Source organism: Alexandromys fortis, unplaced genomic scaffold (genome assembly GCF_014885135.2).
Source record: "Alexandromys fortis isolate MF-2015 unplaced genomic scaffold, M_Fortis_MF-2015_v1.1 scaffold_16, whole genome shotgun sequence".
NCBI lineage: Eukaryota > Metazoa > Chordata > Mammalia > Rodentia > Cricetidae > Alexandromys > Alexandromys fortis.
In genome coordinates, this window is record NW_026067893.1 from 7,344,320 (window position 1) to 7,361,727 (window position 17,408).

Sequence of the window (17,408 nt, forward strand, 5' to 3'; positions counted from 1 at the left end):
AGGGCTGCCCTACCTGAGTGCTGGGAACTGGACCTGAGTCCCCATTACAGCAACAAGGACTCTTAGCGGCTGAGCCATCTCTCCAGCACCAAGGATTCTTTTTAAAAGTCCCAGTTTCAAACACCAGTTACCCGTACAACCCCAAAAGATTTCACTGGCCTTTTAACAAACAAAAAATCCCTTCGCTTGACTCTCACCTCTTCACTTCCTCTGCAGGCTCCACATTTTTGCGTACCTCAACTCTTTCGCTCACCAAGTCTTACGAAGGACTCCCTCTCTCCTGACGACAGCAATGCTGCTCTTCACGCCCCAATACCCCAGTTTCTCTATTTTCCCTCCGGTCTCCACCTCACTGCACGTCCGGCCTCCCGCAGCCCAGCCGCTCTTCTGGGGACATTTTCCGCCCGGGGCTCGCGCAGGCCCCGCCCCCCGCACCTCCTGCATCCACACCTCCCCAGCTCCCACCCACTGGTCTCAAGTTACCAGAGCTCAGGTCCAGCGCCCTCCGCCCTCTCCTCGGGTCCTCCCCCATATCCCCCTCCCCCGCCCAAGCTCCCGCTCACGCCGCAGGCACGCACGCGCACCTGCCGGCCCTCGCTCGCTCGCGTCTCCCACGCGTCCACTCGGGAACTCACCTGCACTCCCGAGCAAACCTCCTTCCCAGCGCGCCCACCTCTCCACCCGCGCTCGTGGACTTCCGCGCGCGCGCACCACGCACACGTGCACACGCCTTACCACACGCGCGTGCCCCTCTCCCCGCGCGCGGGCGCGTACCTCCCCTCACCGGTGCTAGCACTTCCACACACGCGCGCACTACCTCCCCTCACCAGCCGCGCAGCACTCCCCGCGCGGGGCCCGAAGCGACGGCGCCCAGCCGTTACCTCGCTCCCTGCGCTCCAAAAACTCGGCGGCCTCCAGCAGGCGCTGCACGTTGATCATTCGCACCCGCTCCATGGGCTCCGCGCTCCCGCTCCCCTCCGATAGGAGGCGCCACAGACGGCTACAGTCCCACGACACTCCGGGACATGTGCGGCGGGCGGGCGGGCCAGCTCGGCCCCGGCTCGGCGCGCTCTCCGCCGCCCCAGCCGTGCCCGCCGCGCCCGCCGCGTAGCCTGCAGCCCGCGCGCGGTTTGTTTACTTCTCCGCGCGAGCACGGGGGAGGGACCAGAGCAGCGGCGAGGACCACCCCCGCCCGCCCCTTCCCGATGCCTCCTGGGAAATGTAGTCCAGCCCCCGCCACTGCACGTCAGGAGTCTAGGGACACGGGCCGCCTCAGTGCGCCTGCGCCTGGAGGACTTCGCGATGGCCTCTGGGAGATGTAGTCTCTCTTTGGCTTTCGTTTTCTCGTTCAAGGATGGACAGACTAAACTTAAGTGACTTTGCTTCTGAGGAAAAGAGTTGGTTGAGCTTTGGGTCTGTTCCCAAGGAGACTCATTTCTTAGCTGGTGCTCAAGGCCTAGAGCATCCATTTTTTAACTGAATCTGTCCTCTATCTACTGCTTACTCGTGGCACTTAGTGCCTCGGTTTCCTCACTCACTAAAGCATATCTGCAAAGGCTGCGTCACATATACACTTGAGAAGCAAAAATTGCTGTTCAGAAACATGAGATCATTTTATGAGAGCCAGAGAGGACGTCCATGCGGTCCTCCCCCTCCGGTGCGACACTGACGAAAAGGTTTCCTAATCTCTTTTCTTTGTGGACTGGATTCTTACTCGGTGTCTCATTAGTGTTTTTAAGACAGAAACCTATTCTGATGCTACAAGGAAAGGACATAAAGATTTAGTATTGGCACCGGAGCTCTGGCTGGACTCCTCAAGCTTCCTTTTCCCCCTATATAAAATGGGTTTAAAGTCTTCCAACTATGCATGGTGTTGAGGTCAAAGCGTGCCTGGCACTGAACCAGACTTCATATATATAGTACTGAGAGAAACAGACATGGAGTTTGTTCCCAGGAAACATACATATTTAGTAAGCTTCCTTGTGAAGTCTAAATGGAATAATTCCATCACTAGGTGCATTCTAGGCACTCAGTGAACAGAAGCTAGGATAATGGCTGCTCCTTCCATGGTCTCCTCTTAAGGAAACTGACAGCAGGGACTTGAACAAGCAAGGAGAGCTGGCCTGGTGGCACACAGCTTTAATCCCAGCACTCAAGAGGTCATCCTGATCTACAGAGTGAGTTCCACAGGACAGCCAGGGCTACACAGAGAATCCCTGTCTCAAAAAACCAAAGAGAAAAACAAAAAGCAGGGGGCACACTGAAAAGCAGCCACTCACTGATCTTAACCACTACCCTCTTTTCCAAGCCCTTTGTCTAAGAGATGTCTCAGCCTTGACATTATTGATGCTTTGGATGTGATGGTTCCTCCTGGAAGCCACGGTCTGTTCCGTGCATTGTTGGATGCCCAGAGCATACGTAGGCTCTACCCACTAGATGCCAGTAGCACACCACCACCCCTTGACAACCAAAAATGCCTCCAGATACTGCCACATGTCCCCTGAGACAAAACCATGCCAGCTGAGAACTCTCCAGGGGAGAGGAAAAAAAGACAAGATGGCGGAAGTGCTGCACACTCTGGGAGCAAGCCGGAGCTGTGGAAACCAGCCACAACCTGTCTCACTCCGACTTTGTTCTCCTGCTCCTCTTGGTAAGGAGACGATGCGCCCTTCCTTGTGGTCCTGTTACGGCTACTGCAAAAGATACATCTTGGGATGGGTCGCTTCCCCTCTCAAAAACATTATGTGTTCTGTGCTGATTGTAATGTCCTCTCTCCTCTACTTGGTTTTTCTCCCTCCCTCTTCCTCCTTTTCCCTCTCTCTGCTTCCTTCCCCTCCTCCTCCTTCTTCATGAGTGGTACCCCCAGGGAGGTCACAGGCCCTTTTAAATATTGCACTTGGCACAACATTTAAGAAATAGATGTTCATCAATTTCAGTGAGCTCCAAAAGGAGCAGGTGTTCTCAAGCCACAGTGGGGCAGGGGGACTTTTCTAGACTTTAAAGAAGGTCTGTGCTTTTCCAGCTGTGGGATAGATCATATGGGTTTTCCCACTGCACACTGGTAACAGCCGCCCTTCATCCCCAGCCAAGGGCATTACTGGATAGAGGTAGGAAGAAATTCTGTGCATGTGTGCATGTGTGCGGCGCGTGTCTATAGTTGGAAGCCTGCCTAGTCTCCATAGTGAGTTCCACAACAGCCAAGAGAGAACCTGTCTCAAAAAAAAACACGTATCACTCATTCAGAACACCTATTAGTTGAAAATAAAGAAAAATATAAGGTTAAGGGCCAGGTGTGGTGGTGCACGCCGTTAGTTCTAGCTCTCGGGAGGCAGAGGCAGATAGATCTCTGTGAGTCCGAGACTAGCCTGGTCTACCTAGTGAGTTAGTGAGTTCCTAGCCAACAAGGGTTATATTGTGAAACCATGTGGGGCGTGGGGGACAGAGAAAAGAAAGATTATGGGCTTAAAAGTTCACTTTTACCACTTGCAGAACCCCTTAAAGTTTTCAACTCTAAATTCCAAGGCCTGGGAATTTAAGTCACTTTGATAGCAAGAGATGGTGTACTGTGCCCAGTGACAGGAAAGCCTGTGTAGCAAGCAATCAAGAAACACAGTAAAACCTGAAAATGTCCACAGATTGAAAATGGCTTTGATTCCATAGATTAAATTATAAAGCCCAAGGGAAGAATAGGGGAAAAGGCTGGATGTATGTATGTCACAGTTGATACCACATGAACTAGCCTAGAGCACTGACTATGAGGCTGACAAGGGGTGGAAAGCCACACGAGTCACCAAAGGCAAAGGAGCCCTGGCAACGGTGTCAGTGGGCTGACATGTGTACAGAAATCTCCAGCCTTTTCCAGGCGCAATTAAAGAGACTGCAATCCGTATACCCCCCTCAGCTTAGCTAGGGGGAGCCCAGAGGCAGCCACGGTGTTGCTTTTGTTCAGATGCAGCCAATTTGCACTACAAACATGGTTGGGAAAATTGGAAGACACGGGTTGCTTTTTTTTTTTTTTTTTTTTTTTTGATTTTTGGTGACAGGGTTTGAAGCTTTGGAGCCTGTCCTGGAACTAGCTCTTGTAGACAGGCTGGCCTCGAACTCACAGAGCTCTGCCATCCTCTTATCTCTGTCTCTCTTCCTCTTGATTTGAAAATAGCAAAAGTCCCCCAGCTCTACCACAATTGAGAGTGGATGGGCTCAGTCGGCCTCAGAAGAAGCAGGCCTAGTTCTTCACTCTTAGGGCCTTTCCTGCTCCTCCACTCCCCGGGTACAGTTTGGTAGATGTCAGTTCCCGAGGGATACATTGCAAACTCACACATGGAGGCTGATTAGCATATAGTCTCGGCAGACAGCTGGGATGCAGAAAGGAGGAAAAGTCCGGGGAGTTCAGTTACAAGTCCGTAGTCATTGTTGTTGGGGCCACTGGCGTTGCTCGGTTTGGAATCTGCACAGTGTTTGCCGTGTAGGCACAGTTTGCAGCAATTATTGGTAAGGCTGTCAGATAACCAAGGTTCGGACAGGGGAGCATAAATCCCGAGGTCCTAGAAATCAACTACATGAACAGTTACCCATTTTTGCACACACACCAACACACCCACTCCCACATGACAGGAGCAGCCTCCTTTCCCTCCAGGGTCCAGAAACGTGAAGAGCTACTGAAAATCTTGGCTCTGTCCAGTGAGTCAGCCTTGTCTAACTCAGTGCATAAGCTCTCAAGTCACCGGCAGCTCGGAGCAGCGGGGCTGTGTGCAGCCGAGATAAATTTGGGTCTAAAGGGATGACGTAATGCTAAGCCCGAGAGGTGGCTGCCATCTCCCAGGGCTCCAGTCGCCAGGGCTGCCGGCTGACTTCCCAACCACATGGAAAGCACCAAGCGACCCAGGTGCCCAGGCTGGGGAGAAACGGAGAGGTCGGGGAGGGGGTAGCGGCAGAGAGGTCGGGGAGGGGGTAGCGGCAGAGGAGGCGGTGGTTAATCCCAGATCGCTGAATCTGGAAGTTTGTTGCTTTTAACTCCAGTGTTTCTGGCAAGATCAGACGACTGGCAAAGGCTCAAACAGCTGCATTTGACCTCCACCCTGATCCATCTCTTACCTTAGAAAAGGGCTTTTTATATTTTATTAAATGGCCCTTATTACGGCTGCCTATTTTGGTGATTGTATTGGTGTACTAAGCTCGTCTTCCTCCTTCTCTCTCTCTCTCTCTCTCTCTCTCTCTCTCTCTCTCTCTCTCTCTCTCTCTCTCTCTCATTTGGATCCAATAAGTCTGCATTGCAGGATTCTGCTAATGTGCACGTCTAAGTTTGCTCACCACAGAGAACACACCTCAAACCCAACCTTGGTGGGGGCCATCATAGGGAGGGGTAAGGAACTCAAAAGGGTTTTGGTAGATTGATGCCAAGTGAATGTTCCCCAAAAATGTTTCATAGTTTGAGTCCTGGAAGTTTCTATCACTAAACTGATTTCTCAGCGCTAGAGTCCATTTTTTTTTTCAGTTTAGAACATCCAGGCTCAGTGAAGTATGCCAACATGCCAAAGCCACACAGCCAGCATACTGGTGGGGAAAGAGTTGAAACCAAGGTCTTAAGATGCTCCCTTCTTCTCTCTAGAATTTTCTTTTCGGATTGACACACGTGTCAAAGAAAGGAGAAAGGACACACACTCTCTCTAAAGGAAAGTAAGTTTTCAGATCTTTTAGGCCTGTGGGGACCACCCCCCCATCTCAATCCTGTAAATGTCACGGTTAAGTTACATTTTTAAAGGATCTGAAAGCAACCCAAATCTGCTTTGTTTTCCTGTTGAAGGCTCATTTTTCCCTAAAGAAAGGTGTCTGTCAGCTGCTTTCCCACCGGTGACGATGGCAAGCCTCAGACCTGACCTCGGCTCCCTCTCTAAGGACACAGTTTCTACCCCCAGGTCCCTGCTGAGTAATGCAGCCGCCTTCCTTTGCAAAGCCTCCCGAGTCCTGTTCTCAAGACCTCATCTTTGTCTCGAGTGTCACATAATCGCCTGTAATTTGTTTTTGCAGCCACGTATGATCTCATGATGTCAGTGATGCCTGTGCATGCGACCTGGTCAACCATGGGACGGTATTTTTTTTTCCCGGAGCCCTTCTCAAACCTATAATTTGTGCTTTACTTAGAATTTTTCACCTATATTCAAGAACAGGAATAAACTAGAAAAAGGCTGGGGTGTGGCTCAGGGGTGAGAGACTGCCTAGCCTGCCTGAGATCCTGGATTCAATCCCTAACATCGCGAAAATAAATAAATAAATTGTAATTTTTGTTTTGTTTTAAGACAGGGTCTAATTTAGCACAGGCTAGCCTCAAACTCACTACAAGGATGACCTCGAAGTCCTTGATCCCCCCCCCCCTGCCTCCACCTTCCCAAGTTCTGGGATTGCAGGCCTCTACCACCTTACCAGGCTAACTCATTTTTCAGGTTTTGCTAGTACAAAGATCCTTTTTTCCCCTGTTTGTTTTTTTAAATTAACTTCCTATTAATGTGTGTGCGTGTGTGTGGTGTTCACACATGTGCATGTACACGCCTGCCCAGTCCAAGGTCGGAGGAAGACTGAGTATCCTGCCTTATTCCTCTGTGCTATGTCTTCTTGAGACAAGGTCTCCTACAGAACCTGGAGGTTGCTGTTTTTCAGCCAAGCTGAATGACCAACCAAACCAGCAATCCTCCTGTCTCTTCCTGCAGTCACTCAGTACTGGAGTTGCAACCATGCAGACTTTTACATGAGCGTGCAGCCCCTGGGTCTAAGGTTGTGCAGCAGGCTGTCATCTACTGTCTCCCCAACCCCAGCTAGAAGCAGCTTGATTTTAGAACCTTCAAAAAATAATAAATAAACGAAGTGAAATCATAAAAAGAGCTGAGTGTCTTGGGAAACGCTTTTAATCCAGAATTAATTCCGAAAGACAGAAGCAGGCATGTCTCTGTGAATTCTTGAAGCCAGACTGGTCTACATGGCAGTTCCAGGCCAGAAGGGCCGTGTAGCAAGGCCCTGCCTCAAACAAATAAACTAAACCAGAAACTAAAAATATGCCAGAGGCCAACCCCACTGCTAAAGGCAGGGTTCAAGTTCTTGCCATGGTCCTTTGAGGAGGCTAGCCTGGAGTGGCCCTTCTCCCTGCCCTCTGTGGGTACCACCACCCCTTTCCTGGTGGCACAGACTGGTGAAGGGTCACAGTAGGCCCCAGCACGCCCTGGGCACTAAGTCACACGCCTAGCCCCCTGCCTGGCCCCTTCTCTTCAGATCTTCGGGCTCAGCCTCAGGTGCAGCATCTACAATAAAACACAGGCTCTTGGCTCATCTGAAGAGAGCCATGATGTCACCTCACCCCCACTTCAAGCTCCAACCTTGACTCTAGAATGTTAGGAATCTCCACAGAGCCTAGAACAAAATGAATCCATTTACCAACTTGCCGCCCTGTAACTGTATTTCCGTCACTGTTCTTTAGATGTGAAGAGACACCGTGACCACAGTACTTTATATAGGAAAGCATTTCGTCGGGGTTGGCATACAGTGTCAGAGCCTTAGTCCATCATCCTTGTCGTGGCAGGATGCACGGTTGTGTGCAGGCAGATATGGTGCTGTAGAGGTGGCCGAGAGTTCTACACCTGCATCTGCAGGCAGCAAGAAGAGACAGTGACATTGCGCCTGGCTTGAGCATTTGAAACTTCAAAGCCCACCCCCAGTGACACACTTCCTCCCACAAGGCCACACCTACTCCACCAAGGCCAAGCATCCTTATCCTTCCTCTACTACCTAAGAGCCTGCAGGGCCATTTTAATTCAAACCACCACAAACCATGCACTGTGAGGCCTCTTCAGTCTGCCCGGTTAACAGGCAGCACATCTCTGAGATTCCTGTGTGACAGATGAGGCCCAGAAAGCAACACAGGCAGTAACTAGATTCGAAGGTGGATCTTCTAACACCCTCCTTCCTCCGCTTCCCGGGTGCTGGGATGATAGCTGCAGACCTCCACGACAGGCGCAGTGGTGTTCCTCTTAAAAGTTAGCTCAGAAAATTCATCATTAATCCAGCAAATATTCCCTAGATATCCACCTCGTGCTATGCACTGATGAACAAACTGAGCTTGTTCCCTCTCCTCAGGGTGCTTGTAGTCTAGGCAGACAGACGGAGGAGAAGCAAGTAAAACTGTAAAGTACGGCAAGGGGGATAAGGGATCAACGAATGACAAAGAACCATGGTAAATGCAGCTTCTGACTTAGCAGGTGGCATGGGGTCTGGGAGGCTCATCGCCCTGTCCTAGAGATCTCTCTATACTCTGAAAAGCAAGGATGAAAGTTAGGGCAAGGAGTTTGGATTTTATCCTAAGTGAGGCAGCAAATAAACCATGGAAGGACTTTCACATGTGAGTGACATGAACCCAGTTATATTTAACACCACTCCTGTCTCTAGAGCCCTGCTCAGGACAGGAGGGGTTGGACCTACGCTGCTGACAGGAACCAGCTGGCCCACACTGTCCGGCAGCAACTGGGACTTCAAGCTCCTCTCAGAAATCCACACTGCCTTCCTCGCTTGCCTTCTCAGCAAGCACCGCCAGCCCAGATGTCCTACAAGCTGGGGCGTCCCAGGAAGTCTTGGAGCCTGACAGGGTGTGGATCCGCAGCCCTGAGAGCCAGCCTGTAGCACCGCAGGTGCCCTACTGGTCGGGTGAGTTTCTCAGAGGGTGCTGGCAAGGTGGCCTAAGCGAGTAAGCAAAAACACCCCAGACCATCAGTCTCCAGGGAATGGCCTCTGTGTCAATGCTGGAAAAACCCTGGCTGCTTCTCTCCACTCTAGGATGAGTGCGGAGAAAAGGAAGTCACTCAAGGGAGCAGTCTTCCTGGAGCCTTCAGCCTGTCCCACCAACACCCCAGGCTCCAGGTCTTGCCTCTTGTTAACGTCAGGCTCCCCCAGGTTCTCCCCAAACCCCAAAGGAAGAACAGTGGGTTTAAGCGCAGGCCCACCACTGTTAGCGTGTGGGCTTGGGAAAGTGAGCCAGCCTGGCTAAGGCTGAAGCCCTGGGCAGCTATAAAAATGAAGGTAATTACAGCACCTGCTTATTGGATGCTCGCGAGGATTTAATATCGAGCCCTTAGCACTGTGCTGGCACACAGTAAATGCCCAGTAAAAGGGGGCATTAGCACCATTCCTCTGGAGAACAGAGAGGAGGCTGCGCTTGCCAGCAGCTCTCTTGGGGACTGGTTACCAGACTCCCAGGAGACAGACTAGAATTGGGTATTGGTTTCTATCTGGCTAATATTTGAACTGGGATAGGCCCCTGACCTGGAAAGCCGGCATGTTTCCCTCTCTGAGCACCAAGCACGGAGTTTAGCTCCTGACAGGTTTAGATATTTTTTTTTTTTGCATGAAGCTGGATTTCATGGCTGGTCCAAAAGGATGAAGGGAAGTTGTACACAAGGCAATCAGAACTTAAGGGACTAAGAGACATGGCAGGAACGGTCAGGTTGCTGTGGGAGTCATTATGGAGATCTGGCCCCTGTCAAGTTAAAACAAGGACAACAGCAGCTCCTGTTTGCCACCCATCGCCTGGGCCTGCCCTCTACTTTAAAACAATAGCCTGTCTGTTGAAACTCCCAAATCATCTTCATTCCTGTGTCCTTGCAATGACAATAAATATACAAGTAAACCATTTCAAATGCCAGATAGCCCAAATCTCTCCCTTTTGGTCTAAATTAGAACCTCCTAATCTCGTCCTCCCCCAGGACAGCGTGCTTATCTTTCTAATTCTGCAGGGCTTTGATTCCTTAGAAGACACTGGAGCTTGGTGGCCAAGGGCATGCTATCTGGGCAGTGGGCTGGGTATTGTGACCTGGTGGCAATGTTCTCCGAGTGCAGAAGGGCCCATCGGATCTGTTGACGTTAAAAGTACAAAAACAAGGCTTTTTAAATGTTTGATTGGGGGGGGGGGGCTAGGGTGCAGCAGGTAGGGAGGAACTCCTTTCTTACACACACACACACACACACACACACACACACACACACACATACACACACACACACACACCGTGACAGGGTTTCCCTGTGTTGCCCTGGCTGTCCTGGAACTTGCTCTGTAGACCAGGCTGGCCTTGAACTCAGAGACCCAATTGCTTCTACCTTCCAAATGCTGGGATTGAACACGGGGATGCCTTTTGGAACCCCTAGATGAGTTTTTATTCTGTTCATAATGGGGGATAGAGCCAAATACACAAATACCAACTCAGCATTGTACCCACTGCTGGGGTTCACATTGAGACAGCTGAGTTTCTGAGACACGTGGCTCAGCGTGTGGAGTCCTTGCCTCCCCTGCGTGAAGCCTGTGTTTGATCCCCAGCACCCATACACCGGACATGGTGGCGCATGCCTAGGATCCCCAGCACTAGAAGGAAAAGGCAGGTTAATCAGAAGCTCAAGGTCGTCTTTATTCACATGGCTAGCCTGGGCTATATGAGACTCCCCCCCCCAAAAAAAAAAACGTAACTAAATTTTCTAATCCTGACACCGAAATAGAGTACCCAGCACAGGGCGGTGACAACTGCACTCTGCTCTCCTAGCACCACGCCAAAAGGAAGGCGAACGTGAGCTCCACAGGCAGCAGTTTAACGAATGAATGAATGAACGCACATAACTGACTTAGGGCGATTCTGGTCCACAGCGTAGCTCAGTGTCTTAGCCCAAAAGCCTTTAAGCAATGATGACACACGCCCTTAGTCCCAGCACTCTGTAGGCAGAGGCAAGTGGAGCTCTGTGAGTTCAAGGCTAGCCTGGTCTACAAAGAAAGTACAAATAAAATAAAAGCCTTTAAGAGGAATTTCTCTGGCCTAAACTATTTTGAAAGGGGTTCTGTGTCTACGTGTTTCCTGGAGACTTGTTGCTTAAGAACTCACCTGAACTTTCTCAGTGTTTCTCAAACGAGGGGCCCAGCCCAGCATCCTGCTAAGATGAGGAAGCAAAGACTGAGCCTCTAGCTCAGGATCCGAGCCTCTAGCTCAGGATCCCAGGGGCAGGTGCCCATCGCTCTGAGCCCTTTCTCTCTCCTCTCTCCCCCACTTCTTTCTCTTCTGCCACTCTGAGTCTGGAACTGCACCCCACCCGGTCCCCTCGGAAAGACTGGAATTTTCCTCCTCCAGTTAAGGCTTGGAGTGACCTTCACTGTCATCAGCCTGTTGTTTCCTTCCCCACCACCCCTCATCTATGAGAGAAAACATTTCTCTCAGTCCAGCAAAGTCAAATTAGCTTCATTTTGAAAGACTGCTGAGAATGTGGCAATGACCTTTGCAATAACCAGACACACCCTGGGCTCAGTAAGGCAGGCTTGAGAAGTGCTGGTTTTACCAGCACCTGGCCTGTAAAACAAAAGCTGTTTGGGGCTCTGTCTGTGGCCCGGTCTCCTATCACACAGAGGAGATCGTGGCACAGAAAGGCCTTGTTCTGCCTCTGCTGTATCACCGCGGGCAAGTGGCTGTCCCTCTCTGCCCTCTGTGTGGGTGCGTGTGTGTGTGTGTGTGTGTGTGTGTGTGTGCGCGTGCGTGCGTGCGTGTGTGTCCCCTTGTTGGGGGTGCTCTGGGGCTGCAGGGACTCCCTGTGGCCAGGAGACTGTTTTACCACCTGCCACCTTTAAACACAAAACCGAAAATGGTGGGGGAAGAAAGAATGGGATGCCTGCCCACTGAAAACCACTTGCTTCTTTCTTGTTCTGCAGAATGTCTCGTTTCTTGCTCAGTTGTTGCCCCCTTTCCCTCTTTTTCCCTTCTCTCGCTTAAAGAAAAAGAAACCAAAAAGCCACAAAACCACATCTCACCTCCCCAAAAGAACGGGGTCACTTGGAAGCCAGGGCTGGCTGTGTGGGGTTAGGTGTGTCAGGCCTGATGTGCTGGTGGGATCTAAGTGAAAACCAAGCCAGGGCAAGCATGTGTTTCTCCTCCAGAAACCCAGTTTAAATCAATATTTATCCAACTATATTTATAGAAAGTGGTGGTGGTAGGGTTAGGGAGTGGGGTGGGGAGTCAGGAGGATCTAAAACAACAACAACAAAAAACAAAACCCTCACAATTACCGATGCAAATCTTAATCTTAGTGGCCAATTTGCTTCTTTAAGGTCTGTTTTTTTTTTCCAAAAAATTGTTTTTTTTTTTTTTTTTTTTTTTTTTTTTTTTTTTTTTTTTTTTTTTTTTTTTAATTTTTAGAGAAAGAAATAAAATATGAAGAACCTGCAGTTGGCCTCAGTACCATAGCAACAACCCCAAGTCCTCTAATATGCCCAGAGGACAGACTTGGGACAAGTAACAGGAAGGGGCAGTGTTTCTTAGGAGCCCTGAACTTGAGTTAAGGCCACGATAGTTGAATAACTAAGAATTGGAAAAACCCTCTCTGATTGGCTGCTCTGTCTCACTTCTCTAAACAAGGTGTGTACAGGAAGACTGGAAAACCTTCCAGGGTGTTCCAGATACTAGCTGCACTCGGTGTTGCCGGGCGACCTTAGGCAAGTCATGTCACCTGCCTGGACTTCATTCCTCGGCTGTTAAATGAGTCCACTTGTATGCTGGCGAAGGCATGTGGGCTCTGGAACTGGAGGCCCAGGTGGCAAACTCAGCTACCAGCCACATGACCTTTGGAGAGGTTACCCAGCATCCCTGCTCCTCACTCCCCCAGCCCCCACTGCAGAACAGAGGTAATAAAACCGCACATGCTGTAGAGTGGTTGTGGACTGAAAAAGATAAGACCTGGCTAGTCTCATGCTAGCCCTTTTCAGTACTCAACAATGGCAGCCCGTTCTAATATTAGGTCATGTGATTAGCTGCCACAGCTGCTGTGTGCCGGCACCCTCTGTCTTCCTGTCTCACTTCTGGGCTCTTGCTCAGCCATCTCCAAAGGAGGACCCCACATCTGGGTGTGCCAGTGAAAAACTGATTGACTTAAAGACAGAAGATGTTTGAACCATTGCTGCTTCGCCTATGTAGTTAAGGGAGCCTCCACACCCCGCCCCCCGCCCCCCCCAGCCCTCCATAGCAGCAACAGCTCAGTTCAGCTTCTTTAACTTCCTACAGTCCTGTCTTCACCCCCTGGATCCCCTTCACGGGATACTCAGTACCTGGAAGCTCCAAAAATGAACCCCCTACCTGTCCACCCCACTGTGAATCAACAACCCACAGTGTTTGCAGGGGGGAAAGGCAACCACAGAGTAGACAGTCAGCACTTGTTATGGAAGCAATGGACTCATCCAGAGATGCCTGCCCTGCAGATACAACCTGTTTGAACATTAATGCCCTCCAATTTAGCACACATCACTCTAGCCCCTTAATTTCTTTTTTAAAAATCTGTTCTACTTTTTTTTGAAAAAAAAATTATTTATGGGGCTGGAGAGATGGCGGTTAAGAGCATTGCCTGCTCTTCCAAAGGTCCTGAGTTCAATTCCCAGCAACCACATGGTGGCTCACAGCCATCTGTAATGAGGTCTGGCACCCTCTTCTGGCCTTCAGGCATACACACAGACAGAATATTGTATACATAATAAATAAATAAATATTTAAAAAATTATTTATTTTGTATATAGTGTTCTGGGCACCAGATCTCATTATAGATGGGTGTGAGCCATCATGTGGTTGCTGGGAATTGAACTCAGGACCTCCGGAACAGCAGTCAGTTCTCTTAACCTCCGAGCCATCTCTCCAGCCCCGCCCCTTACTTTCTAAGCAAGAATTTATTCACTCTTCGGCCATCAGCTGTTGACAAAATGTAGATGCAGCTGTCCAGACCTGACCCATCGTCTCCTTGCTGGCCCTGGACTTACTGCCCCCAAACAACCAGAACTCAGAACTTCCAGTTTTGATCATGCCTCTGACCGGATGCCACAGCCAAGAAATGGCAAACGCAATCCCTGAAGGAATCTATAGCAAGTGCCCACCTTACAGATGACGCATACGGAAATAAGGTAGTCAGTCTGATCCTGTAAGACCTTAATAAATGGGCTGGGGAGGAGGCTCGGCGCGTAAGGCATTTGTCACTCAAGCGTGAGGTCCTGAGGTTGGATCCCCAACACTCACGGGCAAACCAGGTGTGCTGTCTCCCATCGGTGACCCCAGTGCTGGGGGCAAGGCAGACAGGCAAACCCCAGAGTTCACGGGACAGCCATTCTAGACAATCGGTGAACCTCAAGTTCATTAAAGGACTTCTACAGCGCACACATGAGGGAAGCACACATGCATCCAACACCCGACTGAACGTATGCACAGCCTGCACTCATACACAAGCAAGACGTTATTATCCCTGCAAAGATAAAGCAAACCCATAGGAAACAAACTGAAGAGTGTCATGCTCGAGTAAGTTATTAAAAGAGTGTGTGTGTGTGTGTGTGTGTTTACCAAGTGCACGTTGCTGCCCAAGGAGGGCAAAAGAGGGTGTTGTATCCCCAGGAGCTGGAGTCAATGTAGTTGTGAACTTCCTGGTGTGTGTGCTAGAAAGAAAACTCAAATCCTCTGCGAGAGCAACGAGCCCTTAGCTACTGAGCCATCCCTCTAGCCCCACAACTCACTATTTATTGAGCATGTGCTGTATTTCAGGCACTGGGAATGCTTAAAGCTGGTGATTCAGTGATTCTGCGATGATGTAAGGGAACTGGTATCATTACGCTCACATGCCCTACTTACGAAAGGCAGTCGCGGAGAGGCTAAGCAACTTGTGTCCCAACAACAGTGTAGGAATTTGGACCTCTGCTCCTTCTGACTACAATGTATTTCAAACTCTTAACTAATCTAACTCAGAAATTAACAGCCAGTGAGCTGAAACAGCCCATAGCCTTCAAGGAGGAGTCATGAAGGAAGGGTAGGACACAGAAACCCTGGGGAGTAGGTGAATGAGGGTGTCCTCAGCTGAGTCAAGGACAGGGGCATGACTGTGAACCCTGATTGCTGGTGGACCTGCTGGACAGGAGTTAGGGTTTCATGGCCAGGCGGAGAAGATTAAGTCAGGAAGGCAGGGTGGGGCCAAATAATGCCACACAGCAGCAACTTCCAGCCGAAGCTTCCTACACCAACAGGAGGAAGCTGCTTCGGGCCCTGTCCATGCCCCTAGGAACACGCCCTACCTCAGCCGGGCAGTCCACTCCAGAGTACACTGCCGCTTCTGTTCTCATCCAGGCACACTCCCCTGTTTGATGCGGCTCCAAAGCACCTGCCCCAAACACCGGAAGCTGTCTCGCGCCACTGTAACTTTTTCCGGTTTACAGGAGCTTTGCTTTTAGGATTTATTTGTGCATGTATGCATGTGTGCATCTGTGGAAATGCCCATGGAGGCCAGAGGCGTTGGGTCTCTCTGAACTGGAGTTACAGCCGGCTGTGAGATGCCCAACACGGTACTGAGAACACAACACGACTCAGGTCCTCTATACAAGAACAGGACACACTCAACTGCTGAGCCATCTCTCCAGCCCCCAACTTCCAGTTTTATTCAGAGAACAATTATTTTGTAAGTTTTAGGCTTTGTCAAAATAGAGACAAACCTTTTTCTGAGTAGTACTCCGCAACTGTTTCCCTTCCAGTGGGTTCCACGGGTGTATAGGCGATGATGTCACAGGCTGTTTCCGAGCCTGTGAAAACAGCGTCACTGCCTACCGTGATAAATATTTCTGGAAGCTTCTTACCAGGTGACATTTCAGAAGACTGTACCTGCATGATCTAGGGAACCCCTTTTCTTGCTAGTCCATGGTCAACACTGAGTAACTATTCAAACTCCTCCCTCAAGAAAATCACCCCATCTAATGGAAATAATTCATCACTGCGGCCAGCCAAAACTTGGTGAACACTCCCAGTACGGAAACCTCAAAGAGGCAATAAAAAGTAGTTCTGACTACAGCGGAAAATAAGCCAAGTGACTATTTTGCAAACTCTGGAGACCAAACGTGTGAACGCGTGATCAGACGCTCTCGGCGCATCTCAAGAAGAGTTCAGAGAACCCGAAATGGAGTCGAAAGGGCCGGCTTGTCACCGACTAAAGAGTCCCTTTAAGAAAAGACTGGACCAGCTGGCTGCCCCACAGCTCCTAGTGATTTCCTGGCTCACGTCCTTGCTCCGCCCCCCAGCCTCCGGCCTCAGCAACGCGTGACGTCAAAAGAGGCGGATTCTGCCGATTGGCTGGACGATGCAGCTAGGTCAAGTCCAGTCGGAGGAAAGAAGTTTGTCTCCATGTGGAAACCATGTGTCTAGTGCTGGGAGGGGGAGGAGGAGGAGGCGGAGAAACTGAGATCAAGTGATTACAGGAGAACTCGCAGAAATGAAGGCGGGGAGGTTGTGCACCTGAACCCGCCAGCCATGCCCTTTGCAGTAGTGACCTAAAAAAAAGAAAAAAGACTCACACAACAAACAAAACCTGGGCACCCACCCCCACCATAATAACTACAAAGCATAGGTGACGAGGGTCTTTCCTTCCTCCAAAAAGCTGTGGGCCAGGGAAATGCTGGAATCCTATCGGAACGCCCAGATCCACTCTCCTTTCCCCCACCCCCCAACAACAACTGAATGATGTAAGCGTTTCGGAAAGCAAGAGCTCTGGAGCAAAACAAGCCCCGCGCGCGCGGAGCGACCCGCAGTGCCCGAGCCCGGCGCACGCACGACCCGCCCCCCGACTCGCGTTATTGCTGTGCACACGCGGACCGCCGTGACGCGCGGGCATTGTGTGCAGCGAGCAGAAAACAACGGCGAGCGCCGGCTGTGCGGAGAAGCGCCCCCAATAAAGCGAGACAGATGTAGGGCTCGGCGTTTGCCATACTCGGGGGGGAGGAGCAGAGTGGAGGGGTAACGTGGACAGAGTGGGCCACTTCGGTTAAAATAATCTGGGGGGTCCAACGGGTGGTCTCCTTGAGTTTGCGGGAGGGTCACCCCCGCCTACGTGAGCTGTCGCGGAGGGAGTGAGGGCCTGGAGCTGAGTCCCTGCAGCCGAGCCAGGCACGGCGCAGCGCCCCACGCTCTCGGGGAAATCTGGGGGCTGTTGGCATCACGTCATTTCGAGCCAAACAGCAGCGGCGAAAAGACGCGAGAGTGCTAAAAATACTCCCTCGGGGAGCCGGTCGGAGGAGGGGGGCTGCGGGCCGAGGGGCTGATTACGCACATGAAGTTGACTTTGACTGGGGTGCAGAGGCTCTGGAGCCCCTCTCCAGGGCCGGTGGGCTTGCAGAATGGACACCCTGGGAGAGGGGCCGGGAGGAAGCCCCTCTTCTGTACCGGACTCTGGAGCCCTGGCTCGGCCACCACGGGCCCGCCCGGCGCGGGGCAGCCCAGCCGGGCGCGCCCGGCTCTCTGCTTACGTGACTGGTGGCCACGCCGGAGCCCCGACACGGGGTAAACAAGGAGGTGGAGGCGGCCAGGGCGGCGGGGGGGGGGGGGAGGGCGCCGGTTGTC

General features: G+C 51.1%; 1 protein-coding gene across 5 annotated transcripts in view; it reads right to left on the reverse strand.

The window, feature by feature from the left end:
- Positions 1-17,408, reverse strand: part of Mxi1 (MAX interactor 1, dimerization protein) — a 60,524-nt gene that overhangs the window by 40,705 nt on the left and 2,411 nt on the right. The window contains exon 1 of one of the 5 annotated variants that reach the window (XM_050148260.1): positions 882-1,138. The exons of 2 other annotated variants lie outside the window; for them this stretch is intronic. In XM_050148260.1, the coding sequence (XP_050004217.1) occupies positions 882-954 (73 nt within the window). In that variant the 5' untranslated portion in view covers positions 955-1,138. Of the gene's footprint in view, positions 1-197; positions 385-881; positions 1,139-17,408 lie in introns of those variants that run through there. 2 more of the 5 variants (XM_050148276.1, XM_050148266.1) reach the window with 2 other exon arrangements.